Raw genomic sequence first — 15,823 nt, forward strand, 5'->3', positions numbered from 1 at the left:
TTGTAAACGTAAATGACAGCTTTATATTGGGGGGGGGGGGGGGCGTGCATTATTAATACACACGTGACCATACATTTCTTCAGGAATGTCATTGAGTGCGTTTTGTCATTCCATCCTCACGTTTCCCAGCCATCATTTACAAGACAATTATGGGGGTGGATTATACTGTTTGATAATGGATTCGCTTTGTTGCTTAGTTTCAAAATGAAAAATAACTGAGAGATTGTTTTTGTTTTGAAGTGAGAAGAGAAACGTGCACGAAGGAGTCACGTGAATGGAAGACAGGCGGAGGAGGCGAGCATCCTCCTCCTCCACAAGGACAGACTGCTGAGTTCATTCTCGGTAGACATATTTAATGGTTTTTGGAGGCAAAGTGTGTCGTAAAATAAACAAGGTCATAAAATAAACAAGATCTGCGTGTTTACAAGTAAATAAATGGCCAGTTTACCACAGTGTCTTTATTGTATCATGACCATAAATGGACTATTTCAAATTAAATTGGCCCACCAACATATACAATATTTGGTACGCCATTATATTTTCCGACATTCTGAGATAATTAAAGTTATGAGAAGGGTATTCATTTTTAAAATATGGTTATTACAGTGCAGTGTCATATCCAGATTATTTTAAGAGAGGTGACACTTGGTGACCTTAAGTGCATGCACGTGTATATTCACATGCTCTTAAGACACTCTGTAATTTTGATAAGTTATTGTTTATCATACCATCTTTTGTCAGGGATTCATAAAATGCACAACCTTGCTCAACACACGCAGAATACAATCTATACACACACACACAAATATATACACAAATACATTAGGAAAAAAAATATTTCATGAAGTTGCCACAAAATTACCTATTCCCATAAAGTACCCATGCTTTGTACATTCTTCTTAACTTTCCAAGGTTGGGTTTCTGAGGTTCCTGTGAGGAGGAGGGGGGGGGGGGGGATCAAGAATGCCTAGTCATCGTCAAATGTGTCTGGCGGGCACACTTTTTAAGAGCACTTCTGCAATCCAGTACCTTCTGGTTGGGCTCCAAATGGAGGACATCGACGAGCGGCGCGATGGATGGGCGGCCGTGGGCGCATTGGAAGGGCAGCTGGCAGGACGACAAGGACGCAACCAAGCTTTGGCACTCGTCTCGATTCAGGCTGTCGTTGAATTTGATGGCGCCTGTTGGAATGCGTAGGGCTTTTCCAGTCTGATGCTTGGAGCCAAATGATGATGAAGACGATCATTTAACCTTACCGTGACACGCGAGCGAGGCGAGGACTTTCAGCACCGTAAGTGGTAGGGTTCCTTTCACGCTACCTGTGGAGCGGAGTAACTAACACAAACAATACAATTCAACCTCTTAAAGGTGATAAAAGTCTACACACCCCTGTTTGAATGCCATTTTTTTTTTTTTTTTAAAGATTTGGTACTAACACTGACTACAATTTCAAACTGTTCATAATTCCTTCACGTGTTGGTGAGATTTTATTCCGGTCTGATAAAATCAAGGTTGAACTGAATGGTTATGTCATAATTTTAAATGGTAAGTTTGGCACAAATCTGCTCATCACAAAAAAGAGCAACATGCCTATAGAAAAAAACTGTATTTTCTCCTCAAGGTGAAAGGCATTATGAATAGTTTGAGAAACTATTGAGTGACAGCACAAAACTTTCAGGCATCTAAAAAGAAAAAAGAGCTTCATTTGGAGTAATCAGTTCAACCTTGGGAGGTTCAACAGTCCTTTTAATATTTAAACAAAGTGTGGATGCTTCAATCTTACCTCCATCTGCTCTTGAAGGTAATCCTAAAAACACACACATACACAAACCCTGGTGAGTCATTCATCTGAATGATTTTTCTTCTTTTTTTTTTTTTAACACTCTGGTGTTAAAAAACACAAATGCCAAACACAAATGCCATACCTCAACAACACGCTTGATAACCGACGGTCTCTTCCGCCGAAGCTCATTATTTTCTTTTTCCACGAAACAAACGGGCACCTTGCCTACGAGAACGTGGTCATCATGCCCAAGTGTGAATGTCACTTCCAGGCCCAAGCTCCGCAAATGAACCTGACAAGACCTGGTTGAGAAAACAAACGTTGCCTGTTAACATGTAGCGTTGACCCACATGCCCAGTCGGAGTTGGAAATCAAATACATTTTCTAAATCCCTAACAGAAGGATTTTCTTTTTCGTTTAAATTGAGCTCCCCCTAAGGCCATACTGCCCAGCCCTATGAGGTTGGCATGTGTACCTAATAAAGTGTCCCTTTATTGTGTGGCACCTGTAGAAATATTCACCTGAGCAGCCTTTGTTCCTCTTCTGTCACGCGGATGTTCAGAGGCGGTAAAATTGTGGATGAACACAACCGTCTCTCGCCGGGTGCGTTTGGGTCGCCTTCAAAGGAATCTGAAATGGCAGCGCTGGAGTATCACTTACCTGCCGTATATTGAGCGTAGTATGTTGTCTTGTTCCGTACCTGCTATTAAGTTTTCAAGCCGCACTCTCTCATGTGCAGCGTGCTGGTCCAACAGTACTAAAAGGTTCCCTGAGAGTTCAAACCAAATAAATATGAGAGGAGGAACAATAACAACAAAGAAGCATTAAAAAAGCTAAAATGATCTTCCGTACCTTTGCTTTGCGTATCATCACTTGTATTGATAAGGCACGCAAGAAACTTGTTGTCAACTTGATTGAGTACCTGCAAATGTAAATTAAATTGTTTGCTGGATTATTTAGGGGATGTTACCCAAACCCTCTTTTTTTAAATTAACTTGTAGTTTATTTTAATTGATGTATTTTGATTGAAGAACAACAAAGACCTTCAAGACACCAGAGAACTCTTTTAATTTGTTTTTAAGAATTCAGCCATTTTTTATGCTATTTTATGTCTGTACAGCGACCTTGAGTGCCTTCGAAGGCGCCTTATAAATAAAATGTATTATCATTATAATAAATTGTGGTGGATAAAGTATTTACTTGAGAATACATCCTCAAATTTAGTACCTACCTTCATAGAGTGTATCATGTCTTTGGAGAAGCGGTACGGAAACAGGATGTTGTGGATCTTAACGGCAAGCCCACTAGCTTGTCCCCTTGAGATATCCACTGCGACCTTTGATCACAAGACACCACCGGTATTAAAAATAAAAAGATCCAATGCAATCAGAAATAGACGCCGGCTTACCTCTGGAGGACGCACAAACACGGGGTTGCTCCACTTTGAGTACAAAGACGAGAGCGAGTTGGAGGTCTTGACATTGTCACCTGACAAAAAAAAACAACAACAACAACAAAAGCACACTTATGCAGCACAATACATGAGCACTCTTTCTTTGACTCAGTGGTTCAGTACCTGCGTCATCTGTCCCCGCGATGAGCACTCTTTCACCTCTGGCTTTCGGCAAGAAGGGAAGAACTAGCTCTGCTTGGAACGGGTAACACCTGTATTCCGTCCCTACAGTACCATACAGTAAATACAACAAATAGAAATAAAGATGATTTGAGTTGTTTGAATTTTACTTAACCTGTCAAAAACGGACTTGTATAGGTCATAGGTCACATTAATGGTGGATTTTTTTTTTAACATAAAAAAAAACTCTTATTGGAACAAGGATGTCTAGACTTTTTATATCCTTCATATCTATCTGTCTGGTTTTCTGTCAAACAAGGATACTTTGTACTGGAGCTCCATTAGTGACTCACCCGTTTCAGAGACGACGCTAACAGCCATGTTGGTGATGTCAGATGTGCAGCGGGCTAGCGTTTCTTCCATTGGCGGTTCCTCGTATTTGCTAAGCCCTGTCACTTTGTTGATGTACACCATTTTTCCCATTTGGGTATCAAAGTGACCGAGCCAGTCGGTGGATGTTGCCGTCGTGGTTTCATTACTGGGCTCGGCGGTGGTGTCCACCTCAGGGTCATTGTTAATGCAGTCTTGGGTACTGGTGAGGCCAGAATTATGTGGAGAAGCACAACTTGGTGCTGCTGTGTCTTTTTTTTTCAGGTGGTTAAGTTTTCCCGCTAAAGATAGTTTTTCTGAAGTGCCTTTTTGCTTGGTGTACACCAACTGAGCTGAGCTTTGGGGGCCATCTTGTCTGCATACTTTGGTTTCTTTGACATCGATCTTCAATTGTTGGTTCCGGGAAAGAAAACCATTCTGGGCATCTTCGACTAAGTTTGGCTGACTTATTTGGGCATTAAGCTGGCTCTCAAGCAAGGTAGGATTTTTTTTCACAGATTTTCCATAAATTCTTCTGAACTCATCAAGCGATCCAGACTCCTGAGCCACCACTTTGGGAACTTTGGAGGGGACGGCATCAGAAAAGCTACTTAGTGAAGATGCATCATGCAGTGTGTCAAGGGCGATTTTGTGTCTTGAAGGCTGATGATGAAACTGCGTCCTACTGTTTTGGGGAGCCTCCTGCAGACATTTGTGAATGAATGGAGATAACGCACGAATCTTTCTGTTTGGCTTTTCTTCTCCCCTTTCATCCTGTGGAACAAGAGTTGTTTCACTGTGTGACAAATTAACACCTAGAGTTGTTTGAGATAACCTTATTTCCTTTTCAATGTCCAGAGATTTACTAAACGTGGGCTCCGCTTCCTTGGCAACATCAACAGGGTCGTGTCGAATCTGATCAGCATGTCCTTCATTTTCAGTTTCGAGCACATTGGATGCAATGCGAGTCTCGTGCTTGCGACGGACGGATTGCGACGCCAGTGTCGGGGCCGATGGACAAATGGAGGCGGGATTAACATAGTGGTCAACACGGGTGTCGTCTTGCGCCACGCTATCCACTTTAAACAACCTTGGCGATGCATTGTGCAAGTCATCTTGGAAGAGAACCAAGTTCTCCCTGCAGAGGAAAGCTTTTACGGCCTCTTCGATGCATAGCAAAACACCATCCCAGTCTTTGAACTCAATTAGGGTTTTGGCGGGCTCGAGACTAATATCATACTCCGAATAGGAACATTTAATATTTATTACATATATTCCGTGGAGGTCTTGGCAGCGTTTCTGCTTGGGGCTCCTGACGGCGGACTGTTTTTCTGGGCTGTCATTCCTCTGAGTTGGACTGCTAAGTCTACGTAGAAGCGAGTTCAGCAGCGTGTGTATGCGTGTCTTTAGAAGCAATCTGCCATTTATATACAAGAACTGCAAGCTAGCATTATAGTGGCCCTCTCTGCCAAGGTAACCCATCACTTCAAACTGGGCACGCGCGTGCTGGATCTCTCCCAGTTTCTGAGCTCGAGCCAGGCTGTGGATCTGGATAAACCTGTGGTAGGTGTCTCTGGCTTTGGGCAGCTGCACTATCATGGTGCCCGTGCAGTCATTGCGCAAGGTGAAGGACACAGAGGGATGCATCAGAGACATGGCCTCCACCCGGTGTTTGACCTTCTCACCCTCCAGGACGAGGTCCATCCTTTTCCTGCGCACGGGCGTGTTGTGGAACAAGTTGCAAATGATAACTGTGGTTCCAGCAGTTGGTCGAGTAATGTCCTTTTCGAACACATCCATCGCTTTGCCATCCTTGAACATCTTAACAAGTGTCCTGCCTGCGTTTTTAGTCCGGGATGAGATTTCTACAAGCGTAGCCATGGCAACCACACTTGCGATGGCCTCACCCCTGAAGCCATAGTACCTGAGATCATCCAGGTCACCAAGTGAGTGACATTTGCTTGTGTAATATCTGTTGCCAACACATGCCATGTCCTCTGCGCTCATCCCGGCGCCGTTGTCGATAACCTGCACCTTGAACGCCTCCAGGTCCATCCGGACACCCACACACGTCGCCCCGGCGTCGAGACTGTTGAGGACGAGCTCCTCGACACATTGCTGAAGAGAAGGGACGGCGACACCGGAGCGAAGTTTCACCCGAACGTCTTCAGACAGACATTTAATCATCCCGGTTGCACATTTTCACTTGTTTTCAAACGTGACATTTCGCCGTCGCCATTTAGCTTCCTCTAGTCTATTTAGAGTCCTCTAGTCGTGACCGTGGCGTATTCATGCTGCTGTCAAAAATTGGTAATTAAAAATATAAGAAACCCAAAATATAAACAACTCACGGAAAATGAAACAATGTCAACACCGGAAGCTAAACATTAACCGACTGCCATGCTATTGTGGAAGGAACCAATGGCCTCCCTGTCCTAGCGCGCCACCTACTGCACGGGATGAATAGTTAATTTATATTGAGAAATAAAAAAACAAACTGCGTTTTTTGTTTTATTGATGAAAGCTTTTCCAGATACTGTGGATGTAAGGAATATTCACCTTTTCAATACACGATAGATAATGAATTTCAACAAAGGCCAGACAAAATAAATAACTGTTTGTAGACTAATAATGCGCATGTCATTTTACAATGTCAAAAGATGAGTGTTCAAGACTGACAACTGTTTTCTCATTCTTGAACTCTGCCTTGGTAATCTGTGATTTGGGACTTCCAGTGGATTTGAGCCAATGTTTCATTTCTATCACCTTTTTGCGTGGGCCCTGGATCTGCCCTTGCACAGTTCCCGCACTTGTGTTCTGGACCCAACCTACAAGGCCGAGCTTCTTGCCCTGGGTCTGCAAAGTCCAACAGAAAAAAAGATCATTTGACAGTCAAATAACATGACCACCAACTTTACTACACGCGAAACATTACTTATGAAATGTAAGTAATACTACAATCCTCTTGATGAATGTGATTGTACATAAACAAATGACATCAAATGACTTAAAATCTATGTATTCTTTAAACTTATTTGACAATTTTACATCCACTGTAAATCGTAATGACAGTCAATATTTTTGTCTATATTTTCTTTGAGGTCAGATATTTATATATTTATGTATATGTGCAAATGCGTGAGGTGGGTGGGCGATGGAAACGTGCATTCTTGACGAAACGTGACAATGCATTTGTGAATCTGTCTACAAAATATAAGTGCATAACGCACAAAAAAGGTACCTGTGTATATTTCCGGAAAAACACCCCTTGCACTTTTCCAAACACTTCATAATCCACAGAAATCAATTCTCCGTCTGTCATGCTGCATATAGAAAAACACGACACTGATTGATATTTTAACCATAATACATAGGTTGCAGTGCAGCGACATGTTAGCATGCAATATTGTCTAAAATCTGAACAAATGTCTTTACATGGATAAACACGCAGAATTCGGGTTGCTTTGTTGCTAATTAACTATTCACCTGAAAGTTATTCGAATGGACTGGACGTTAAAAACAATTGAGGAATTTGCGGTGAAATCCACTTCCGGAAGTGACGATTATGACGTCAATCAAAAGCGACGGTATCCTAGCAACAAACGTGTGCACAAGCACGTAGTCGAGACTGAACCGCATTATTTGGTCAAAAACGACGTTTTAATCTCCAGTCTCCAGAAACACACGCAAGGCCCGTGTTTGGTTGAATTATTTTTATGTATTTTACACAGTACATATACTTGAAGACATATGTATACTTTCCGGGACATTTTAAAGCTGTCAAAAAAATATGTCGTAAGACACAAACAGGTTATTTATACAGGTTTTGGTTTCAAAAGCTTAAGACACTGCATTATGCCAAGACAACACATCTTACAGTGGACAGTTAATTGACCAAGTGTACATTAAATATAGATCTCGTGAGTTTATACAAAACAACTGACTAAAGATTGCTGACTATTTCAGGTTGCAAATAAAATGAAAAAAATCTTCCCCTTCTAATAAAACGATTCAAGTGTTTGCGTCATAAATGTGGCAGATTTAGCCAGCCACACAAATGGCTAAGAGAAACTGTCTACAGCTACCTTGTCAGTAGTTTCACCAGATACATAAAAAGAATACATGCACATTTTAAAAAACATATATTTGCATAAGAACTGGGGTTTCAAATATTGCATATTAGTAAGGATAAGGCAATTAAATAGTTTTCTTTAAAACATTCTAATAAATGAACGGAGATGACAGTCTGACAGTGACACACAACTTTGGTAATTTTGTAATGACTTTCAGACTTCTACAATTCTTTTATCTGTTGAGTACGGCATTTTCGCTATTGACAAGCAAACAAGTGCACTCAAGAGTGAGCGCAGTCTTCTGCCAAGGTCCTGTTTCAGGTTCTGCTCTACAAAGTTTTTTTTTCTGCCTAATCATAAACAAACCCACTTAACCGATCTGGCTCATAAGTTTTCTTTTTTGTTCTGCTGAATGATAGCCGCCAACATGCGAGCACTAAAGCCTCAAGGTGACATCACTTTAAGTAAACAACGGTCGCCAGTAAAACGAGGACTCGAGATTCACATTGTGGACGGAATAACACTAAGATTGTCTGACGCCTCATGTTGAACCCAGTCAACGTGTCAGTCTGTAGGAAGCCTGTGTGCAACATTTGCACGAGAACAATTGTGCGTATGCAATAAAATAACACACACTTTGTTAAATACCGTATGTAACAACACGAGAGGCTTGTTAAGGTATGTGAGGCAGTTGTTTTCTATTCTAACATTCACCACCGGCCTGATGAATTCCGAAAATGCAGAGTTTCGTCACATCCCCCATTGAGAAGGGCATTAGCAAGCTGGACCTCATAAGCTGGACCCTGCAGGTCTGCCCCCATGCGGTGTGAACCCAGATGCTCGTGCTGCTCCCCCATCGCCAGGTACGTGACCGTCGCAATGGTTGCCGTTATTGTCACACCTAGTTTCCAGCAGCGATAGCCGGTTGAAAGCTGCCAACAATCTCTCGTTGTCCTTTTGCTGGTCACTGACCTACAACAGTGGTGGGAATAACACATCAACCTTATGATGGTGGTCACATCAGATACTCCCTGACTTCCCGAGACATTTTAGGATGGCTTTTTATTGCAGGCAGCCAAAGGCACATCTATGCTATGATGCAACTTGCAGTCTTACCTGCTTCTCCAGCATCTGGATCCTCTTCTCTTGCTGAGTGACCATCTCTCGCAGCTGTGAAAGAAATTTGATGTGTTAACAAGGCGACTTTGTTAACACACTTTGTCGCGGGCTGGTGCGTTACCTCTGCCACCTCGCTACTTGCTCTGCAGCACGTGATTGAGTCCCCTTGGCTGAAGAGGACGGCCTCCTCGAGGCCGTAAAGTTTGTCATCGCTTGTTCGCGTGCTCTGTGGAAAGAGTCCACCTTGACATTATGACGCCTCAAAAGGGCACACATTTAATTTTGCAGTTTGAGCAGAATAGAGCAACCATTTTTTTTTTTCAATAGGGGGACGTCATCAATGGCACTGGAGGATTTTTCTTGTGGCAAAAGAGCCTGGCTGTCAAGACAGCATTAGAATTTTTGAAATTGCATTTGAAGATTTTTTTTTTTTTTTTAAATGTCTGGCCATCTTCAGACTTTCCTTCAAGTTGGAGATAACAATGACGAACAGTCAAAGAGAGAGTAAAGAACATGGTCATTCGCATTACCGATAGGTCATGCTCACTGCTGACAGCTGCTGCAACAGCCTTCAGGTCCTTCAGCTCATTAGTATACGGCAGAGTGGTACTCTCTGAGAAAGATGGCAGCTCGTCTGGAGGAATATCTGACTCATCAGGTATTGGGATAAACTCCGCATCCTCAAGCTCCTGTAGGAGGCATAATCAGGAATAGATGCTTCATGTGAATTTATGCGAAAGACAAAAAGAAGGGTCACGTACAGTTAGGATTGTGAACAAACCTTTCTCAGCCAGAGAGGACACGAACTGTCTCCAGTCTGATTTGCCATCGACATCATTGGCGTTTCCAAATTGCAAGCATCAAGATCAACCTCCACAGTACCCCCGAGGCCCCTGTCCTGACACTCCGTCTCGGAACCCGGCTCCATTTCCAGATCCACGGTGGCTATGGAACCATCCTGTCCAATCCCTACAATTGACACACAAGCAAACAGTGTTTACCGTATAAGCCTCCACACAACGTTAAAGCGAAAACTAAAAAATCTATTTACCACTACCAATTGACAATCCACTGCTGTTCGAGCGAATGGTCTTGGAGTTGAGCACTTTTTCTGCAAAGAGGCAACAAAAAACATCAGACAGGAAGCTAGCAAAGCCATTGACACCACCAAGGCGATGATCTGAAATGTCGAACCCATGATGATGATGGTATGCCAGTTACGACAAGAAAGGTCTGGCACGTGGTGGAGGGATCCAAAGATGGGCCTCGGCATGGCGGGACAAACCTCTGAACCGAATCCCTTGTCAGCAGGCATTCCGAGTCGCCCGTTTCCTGCATTTCCCCATGCGAAGATCTGATTGTCTACAAAAAAAAAGATGGCAACTCTTCACAAACGTCATGTCGGTAGTATTGTGCAGGTATGTGCTCTTACCTTCCGTTGCTGCGATTGTGAAGCCGTCCCCACAAGAAACTAATTTGACGATCTTTCCCCCAAACGGTCCAACCAGGACTTGCACACCTTGGTGTTTCTTAAAATCTTTGACACCTAGCTGGCCGTACTTGTTACACCCGAATGTGAGGAGGCGACCACGTTCTGTGAAAGCCGTTTTAAGGATGAGCCTTCAACAACGACAGATACAAATTTGTGTTCTTTTGTCACAGTACCGTCAATGGCGGCTGTATGGTTTCTCCCTGGAGCTACAGTATGGATGGCAAAGCGTGACAGCTGCTTTGCCAAAGTCAGTGTTGTGGTATAAGGGATGGCCTGGTAACCCTGAGGTGAGAGTGAAACAAATACGTAGTGCTCTGAACATTATCCTTATCCCAAATAATTGGTTGGATTGCACCCCAGTACCTCTCCAGGGTGGTGTTTGAGACCGGAGAATTCCTGGTTCAGACCTAGCTTGTTGAATTCATTGTTCCCACAAGCTAGAACTTTGCCAGTGTCTGTCAAGAAGAAGGTTCCGTCACTGCTACATGACACAGACGAGATGGTGGCGCCTTTGGGGAGCTCCACCTGAGGAAAACAGATTAAATGTCAACGCATGCCAAAACAGCGATTACAGTCAGGGACTCGCTCGCGCCAGTCTTACTTGCATTGGAGAAGAAAAATCATCCTCACATTCCAAACCTAATCGCCCTATAGATAAGAGAAAGTATTGTATATCAAAGAGGCTTCTGTCGCCATCTAGTGGTTACAATAATAATTACAAAAACACATTTTGATTGGTGGAAATGTAACAGTATCACTGGTCCATACCATACTCTCCACAACCCCAGGAAAAGATGTCTCCACTGTGGGTGAGCACCACCACATGGTTGTCTCCGCAAGAAACCTGACGGACCGGCCGCTCCTCAAAAAACTCCAGAAGCACCGGCTCCAGGATCTGCATGCCCATGACACCCTCCACACCGATGCAGCCATAATAGTCTGAGCCAAACGTGTACATTTGGTCCTCATCTGCAGAAGAGAGCCGGTTATTAAGCAAGTTTGTTCATTTCTAATGCCCCCAACGGGTGGGTCGCGTGCTCACCAGTGATGCAGACAGTGAAGTCAGTACCGCAGGCCACCTGTCGGATGGCCTTTCCCTGCAGCTTCTCAACCCTTTTGGGTTGTCGATAGGAAGCTTGATCTCCATGCCCCAGTTGGCCCACCATCTTGGTGCCGCCTTGAACGTTCTGAGGAGCACATGATTTTAAGGACTTCACCTGAATGAGTGCATCTGCTGTTTTTTTTTTTTTTTTTTTCAGTGCACAATTTCCGTTAGTCCCCCATTGGCGTTTTGCATTATATGTTAGCATTAAGCTAGCAAACGTTCATCGGATGATACAGGTATCGCTTTTTTTTTTTTTTTTTATACAGGGGTTGACTGTTCAAACTTACCGCCCAAGTGTACAGTTCTTTTTCCACCGTCACCACTGCAAAGTGACTCTCTCCAGCACATACATGTTGAGCACCGCTGCCCCCTTTAAAAGTGTCCAGTTTCTGGGGCGTGAACTTGCCTCCGCCCCAGAAATACACCTCCCTTGAGCGTGTGGTCACCACGGCAACAGGGGTCTCGGTGGCTGTACTCAGCCTATAGACGAAGAACAATCAATTGGAAACTCCTAGGATGATGGTTAGGTGATGACGGAAGACAAGATGAGCTTACTTTGGTTTCTTCATTGCAGAATTCAGCAGGGCGACTCGCTCTGCAAGCTCCCTGCCAGAGAGAAAAGTTGTCAGATGTTTGTTGTGCCGTAAACTATGGGCAAACTATACCACAAAAGTTACAATTTGAGAAGAAGGCAAATACTTCTTCAAAGTATTTTTTATATAAAACATAACTCTCACTCACTGTCGGCAACAGGAGAGGACTGGCTGGTCTAGAATCTGCTCAGCTGTTGGTCTCTTTGCAGGATCCTGTCACAGAAAAAAAAAAATAATTGTAACATCCAAGAAAGCGAGGCAGACTTTTTTGTACAGCTAATTTACCATTTTAAGCAAAGCCACTCACTTGATTAAGACACTCGTAAACTAGCTTGATCAATTCAGCTCCATAAACATCCCGGTTCACATCCATAGTCCAGTTTCCCTGAACTATTTTTACACACAGGTTGAGAGCATTCTGCAAAGACACAAATTGCATCACCATCCTGTCAAAAACTAGACATTGGTATTTGTAAAGCGTTTAAATAAGTACATGCACGTGAGTCTTACCGTAGCATCAAATGTTCTTGTAAGAGTTAAGACTTCAGAAAGCACACAGCCCATGGCCCAGATATCAGATTTGAAGTTGTACTTTGCTCCCTGGCACAATTCTGGCGACATATAATATGGAGTTCCCACGCACTGCACATACATATAAGTACATTAGAATTACACGCAAGTCACCCCAACCTTATCTTTTTCGTAAAACTCGTGGATTGTTAATCTCCAAAGAACTATAAATCTAGCGTGATACAAACGCACCGTTTCTGCCATCGAAAACTCTGAGCCGAGTTTTTTGGCAAGACCGTAATCACCGAGCTTGATGAGGTCAGTCTTGGTGAGGAAAATGTTGAGCGTTTTGATATCCCTGCAGGGAAACAAGGGTGATGATGGATCTTAAACAACTCACCGTCTTATTTTAGTATCTCACCTGTGTAAAATGCCAGCTTTGTGAATGTGGGCCACGGCCGAAGCAATCTGGTACAGGTACCAAATAACCACCTGCAGAAAATAGAATGGTAGAGATGAAATGTGTGAGATGCTTTATTTGTATTTGTGTGTGTGTGTGGAGGAGGAGGAGGGGGGATTTTTTTTGTATCTGATCTGCTCTTACCTCCTCATTAAAAAGTTTGCCCTTCTGTTGGACGATTTTGTCATAAAGATTTCCACCTGTGGCGACAACGTTATTTAGCCTTCGGTCAAACTTGGTGTCAATAAAATCAGCATCTCTTACCATTGCAATATTCAAGCTCAATGAGCAGAGTGTTTTTGTCTATGAAGTGATTGAAGTAAGCAATGATGTTGTTGTGCTCCAAGATGGATAGTATCTCGATTTCATTCATGACATCCCTGCGCTCACGTTCAGAGAGAGAGTTCAGGTCCACCTCCTTCCATACAACCAGGGAGTTGTCCTGAGGAACAAAGAGGGAGTTAACTGCAAATAACGCTTATCTCCATGAGCATTTTTTTTTTAATCACATGAGTCACCTGTTAATGTTTAGTTCTTTATTTGCTTTATAATGTGACATCTATCACTTTGTTTTAACAGTACCATTCCTCTTCTATGAGGACAGAACAATAGAAAATAAATTGATTGAAAGCAGGGATGAATATTTACTTTTATCTATTTGATTAGAATCATTTAAGTTTTCCCCTAATTCCATGGAGTCTGGAGGGGGGTATTGTTGCCTAGCAACGTGATGACTATCTTTCCTCCAGACAACAGTTGCTAAGTAAGTAAAGTGGAGTGAAGTAGAGAGGATGAGCTCACCTCGGTTCTTCTGTACAGCGTCGCTTCACCGAACGCCCCCCTCCCGAGGATCCGGATGGGAATGTAATGCAACTTCTCCTCTTCGCCATTAAACGTGGCTGACGTTGACCGCTCGCTCAGCACAGACCCGCTGGCCAAATCGGAACTGAGCGAGTCGAAATGTCGCTCATACTCGGCCAGTGACATTTCTGTGTTAGCCACCAGCTGCACTGATGGGAAAGAACACAAACAGGCCTGACTCGAAAACTCTTTCGGCAGACTCCTTTCCTTAAAGCGTCACCAGTCAGACATGTTTTGCCCACAGAAAATGAAAAGAAACTATTAAATGTGTAGCGACTACAACCGGGGAGCTAATATACCCGCAAAATGCACAATATTGGAGGGGAAATCAACCGAGAAGGCAAAAATGCGTGCAAGTTCTACAAGAGTCAAGCGTCACGAATGAAACAACGAATTCGACCAACTTCATTTCAACTTTCAAAATAAAAGTCTTCCGTTTAACTTGCCTGTTTTTTTATTTTACGACGGAAATAGAGAAACGTATTTCCTGTGAATCCGGTCGCGCATTTGTATAGCGTAGCGCGTGCCAGACTTACAGCGCCACCAATTTTAAATTGTGGTAATGTGTTTTTGAAAGAAGAGGAATGTGTATAGAGCTCACACTTGCTGTCTGAAAGGAAAAAAAAAGTAAAAGTAAAGAAACTCTTTTACTTTGGTACCAATAAAAAATAAAAATAAAAAGAACAGATTCTGAAATGTATTTTGCCAAAAATCTTTTTTGGAGAAGACTCTGCAGACTTTGAATACTCCGTCAATCAACCAATCAATCCATCCATCCATCCATCCATCCATCCATCCATCCATCCATCCATCCATCCATCCATCCATCCATCCATCCATCCATCCATCCATCCATCCATCCATCCATCCATCCATCCATCCATCCATCCATCCATCCATTTTTTTTTTAAATAAAGCCATGTATGGGGAATATCTTGCTTTTCCAAATTTGTCATCATCATCAATAATGTTCCCTGGTTTGTGTTTACTTTTTAAAAATGTTTTGTCATCATCAGCATTGAGTCTATTTTAACAAAGGAAGGAGGAGAACGTTTTCAAATGTAAAAAAAAAAGTGAGGTCTTTTTTTTGGTTCCATTCATCTTAAATCAATGGCAAGTGAAGATTACCAGTAAGTGAATCCAAATATTTACACATCTTGAACCAACTAGTAGACATGTGTCTCGCACAAATCCCATCCTTATCAAGGATATTGAACAAATGCCGAAACAGCTTTCCATGAAGCGGAGGCAAAATATAAGAATGTTTACAACTGGATCATCCTTTTTAGCCCTGATGGAATTTTTTAAAAAATAATTCAGGGTAGCTAAAACATCATGTAAATGTTGCAGTTACACCACACAGTTGTACTTCTTCTTTATTCTGACGTTTTTCATTTTAATAAACGGATGTTATGCAAGAGTCTAGCGTGCTATATTTGCTGATGTGCAATATTAATCTGAATTACACAACAATACCAAAAATACTAAATGAATCATAAGTATTTTTGTCTCTCAATTCTCCCTAAATTTAAAAATACATACACAATACCTTTATTCATCTCTTGAGGCAAATTTCTGAGCCCAAAGCATATTCATAAATTAATTATATATCATACTTTATGCACGGCATTATAATGTTGCCATTTGGACATTATGGCTGGAGAAAAGGTTTGGTTCCCTCATGAAGTCTGCATGTTTCCCTTTCGTGCTTGGATTAGTATCCACTGCACAAATGTGGCCAAATGGATTTGTGAACAAGACCCAAGTCCCAACCACCTTTGACATTACAGTTTTTTAAATATGCAACCTTTACAAAAATCGAAACGTTTTAAAAATAAGGAACCAACTAAAATTAGCACAAATAAATGTTCCCAACATTTTGTGT

At 42.4% G+C, this 15,823-nt stretch overlaps 3 protein-coding genes across 5 annotated transcripts; all 3 read right to left on the bottom strand.

The window, feature by feature from the left end:
* Positions 1-332: 332 nt before the first annotated feature.
* On the bottom strand, positions 333-6,146 carry mlh3 (mutL homolog 3 (E. coli)). The gene is made up of 12 exons (XM_061301585.1): positions 3,710-6,146; positions 3,360-3,461; positions 3,192-3,271; positions 3,015-3,119; positions 2,636-2,705; positions 2,484-2,552; positions 2,305-2,413; positions 1,926-2,085; positions 1,784-1,807; positions 1,257-1,335; positions 1,030-1,181; positions 333-930 (listed from the first exon to the last, which is right to left on the bottom strand). Exons 1-12 carry the CDS (start codon positions 5,910-5,912, stop codon positions 859-861), a joined length of 3,225 nt encoding a protein of 1,074 aa, XP_061157569.1. The 5' UTR covers positions 5,913-6,146; the 3' UTR covers positions 333-858.
* A 77-nt stretch (positions 6,147-6,223) lies between these two features.
* On the bottom strand, positions 6,224-7,296 carry acyp1 (acylphosphatase 1, erythrocyte (common) type). Of its 2 annotated transcripts, none has more exons than XM_061301586.1 (3): positions 7,212-7,296; positions 6,967-7,048; positions 6,224-6,581 (listed from the first exon to the last, which is right to left on the bottom strand). In XM_061301586.1, exons 2-3 carry the CDS (start codon positions 7,045-7,047, stop codon positions 6,366-6,368), a joined length of 297 nt encoding a protein of 98 aa, XP_061157570.1. In that variant the 5' UTR covers position 7,048; positions 7,212-7,296; the 3' UTR covers positions 6,224-6,365. The 2 variants fall into 2 exon arrangements, with proteins under 2 accessions (XP_061157570.1, XP_061157571.1); XM_061301587.1 differs by having other exon boundaries at positions 7,161-7,295.
* A 127-nt stretch (positions 7,297-7,423) lies between these two features.
* LOC133169465 (serine/threonine-protein kinase Nek9) lies at positions 7,424-14,334 on the bottom strand. Of its 2 annotated transcripts, none has more exons than XM_061301701.1 (23): positions 13,879-14,334; positions 13,342-13,519; positions 13,222-13,277; positions 13,039-13,109; positions 12,870-12,975; positions 12,618-12,749; positions 12,415-12,525; positions 12,256-12,320; positions 12,070-12,120; positions 11,802-11,994; positions 11,452-11,596; positions 11,178-11,378; positions 11,011-11,057; positions 10,773-10,934; positions 10,583-10,691; positions 10,350-10,511; positions 10,112-10,279; positions 9,975-10,028; positions 9,699-9,886; positions 9,448-9,606; positions 9,039-9,143; positions 8,915-8,968; positions 7,424-8,770 (listed from the first exon to the last, which is right to left on the bottom strand). In XM_061301701.1, the coding sequence occupies exons 1-23, from the start codon at positions 14,062-14,064 to the stop codon at positions 8,588-8,590; spliced, it is 2,886 nt and encodes a 961-aa protein (XP_061157685.1). In that variant the 5' UTR covers positions 14,065-14,334; the 3' UTR covers positions 7,424-8,587. The 2 variants fall into 2 exon arrangements, with proteins under 2 accessions (XP_061157685.1, XP_061157684.1); XM_061301700.1 differs by having other exon boundaries at positions 9,969-10,028; positions 13,879-14,333.
* Positions 14,335-15,823: the final 1,489 nt, after the last annotated feature.

The sequence above is a fragment of the Syngnathus typhle genome, linkage group LG16 (genome assembly GCF_033458585.1).
Source record: "Syngnathus typhle isolate RoL2023-S1 ecotype Sweden linkage group LG16, RoL_Styp_1.0, whole genome shotgun sequence".
Taxonomy (NCBI): domain Eukaryota; kingdom Metazoa; phylum Chordata; class Actinopteri; order Syngnathiformes; family Syngnathidae; genus Syngnathus; species Syngnathus typhle.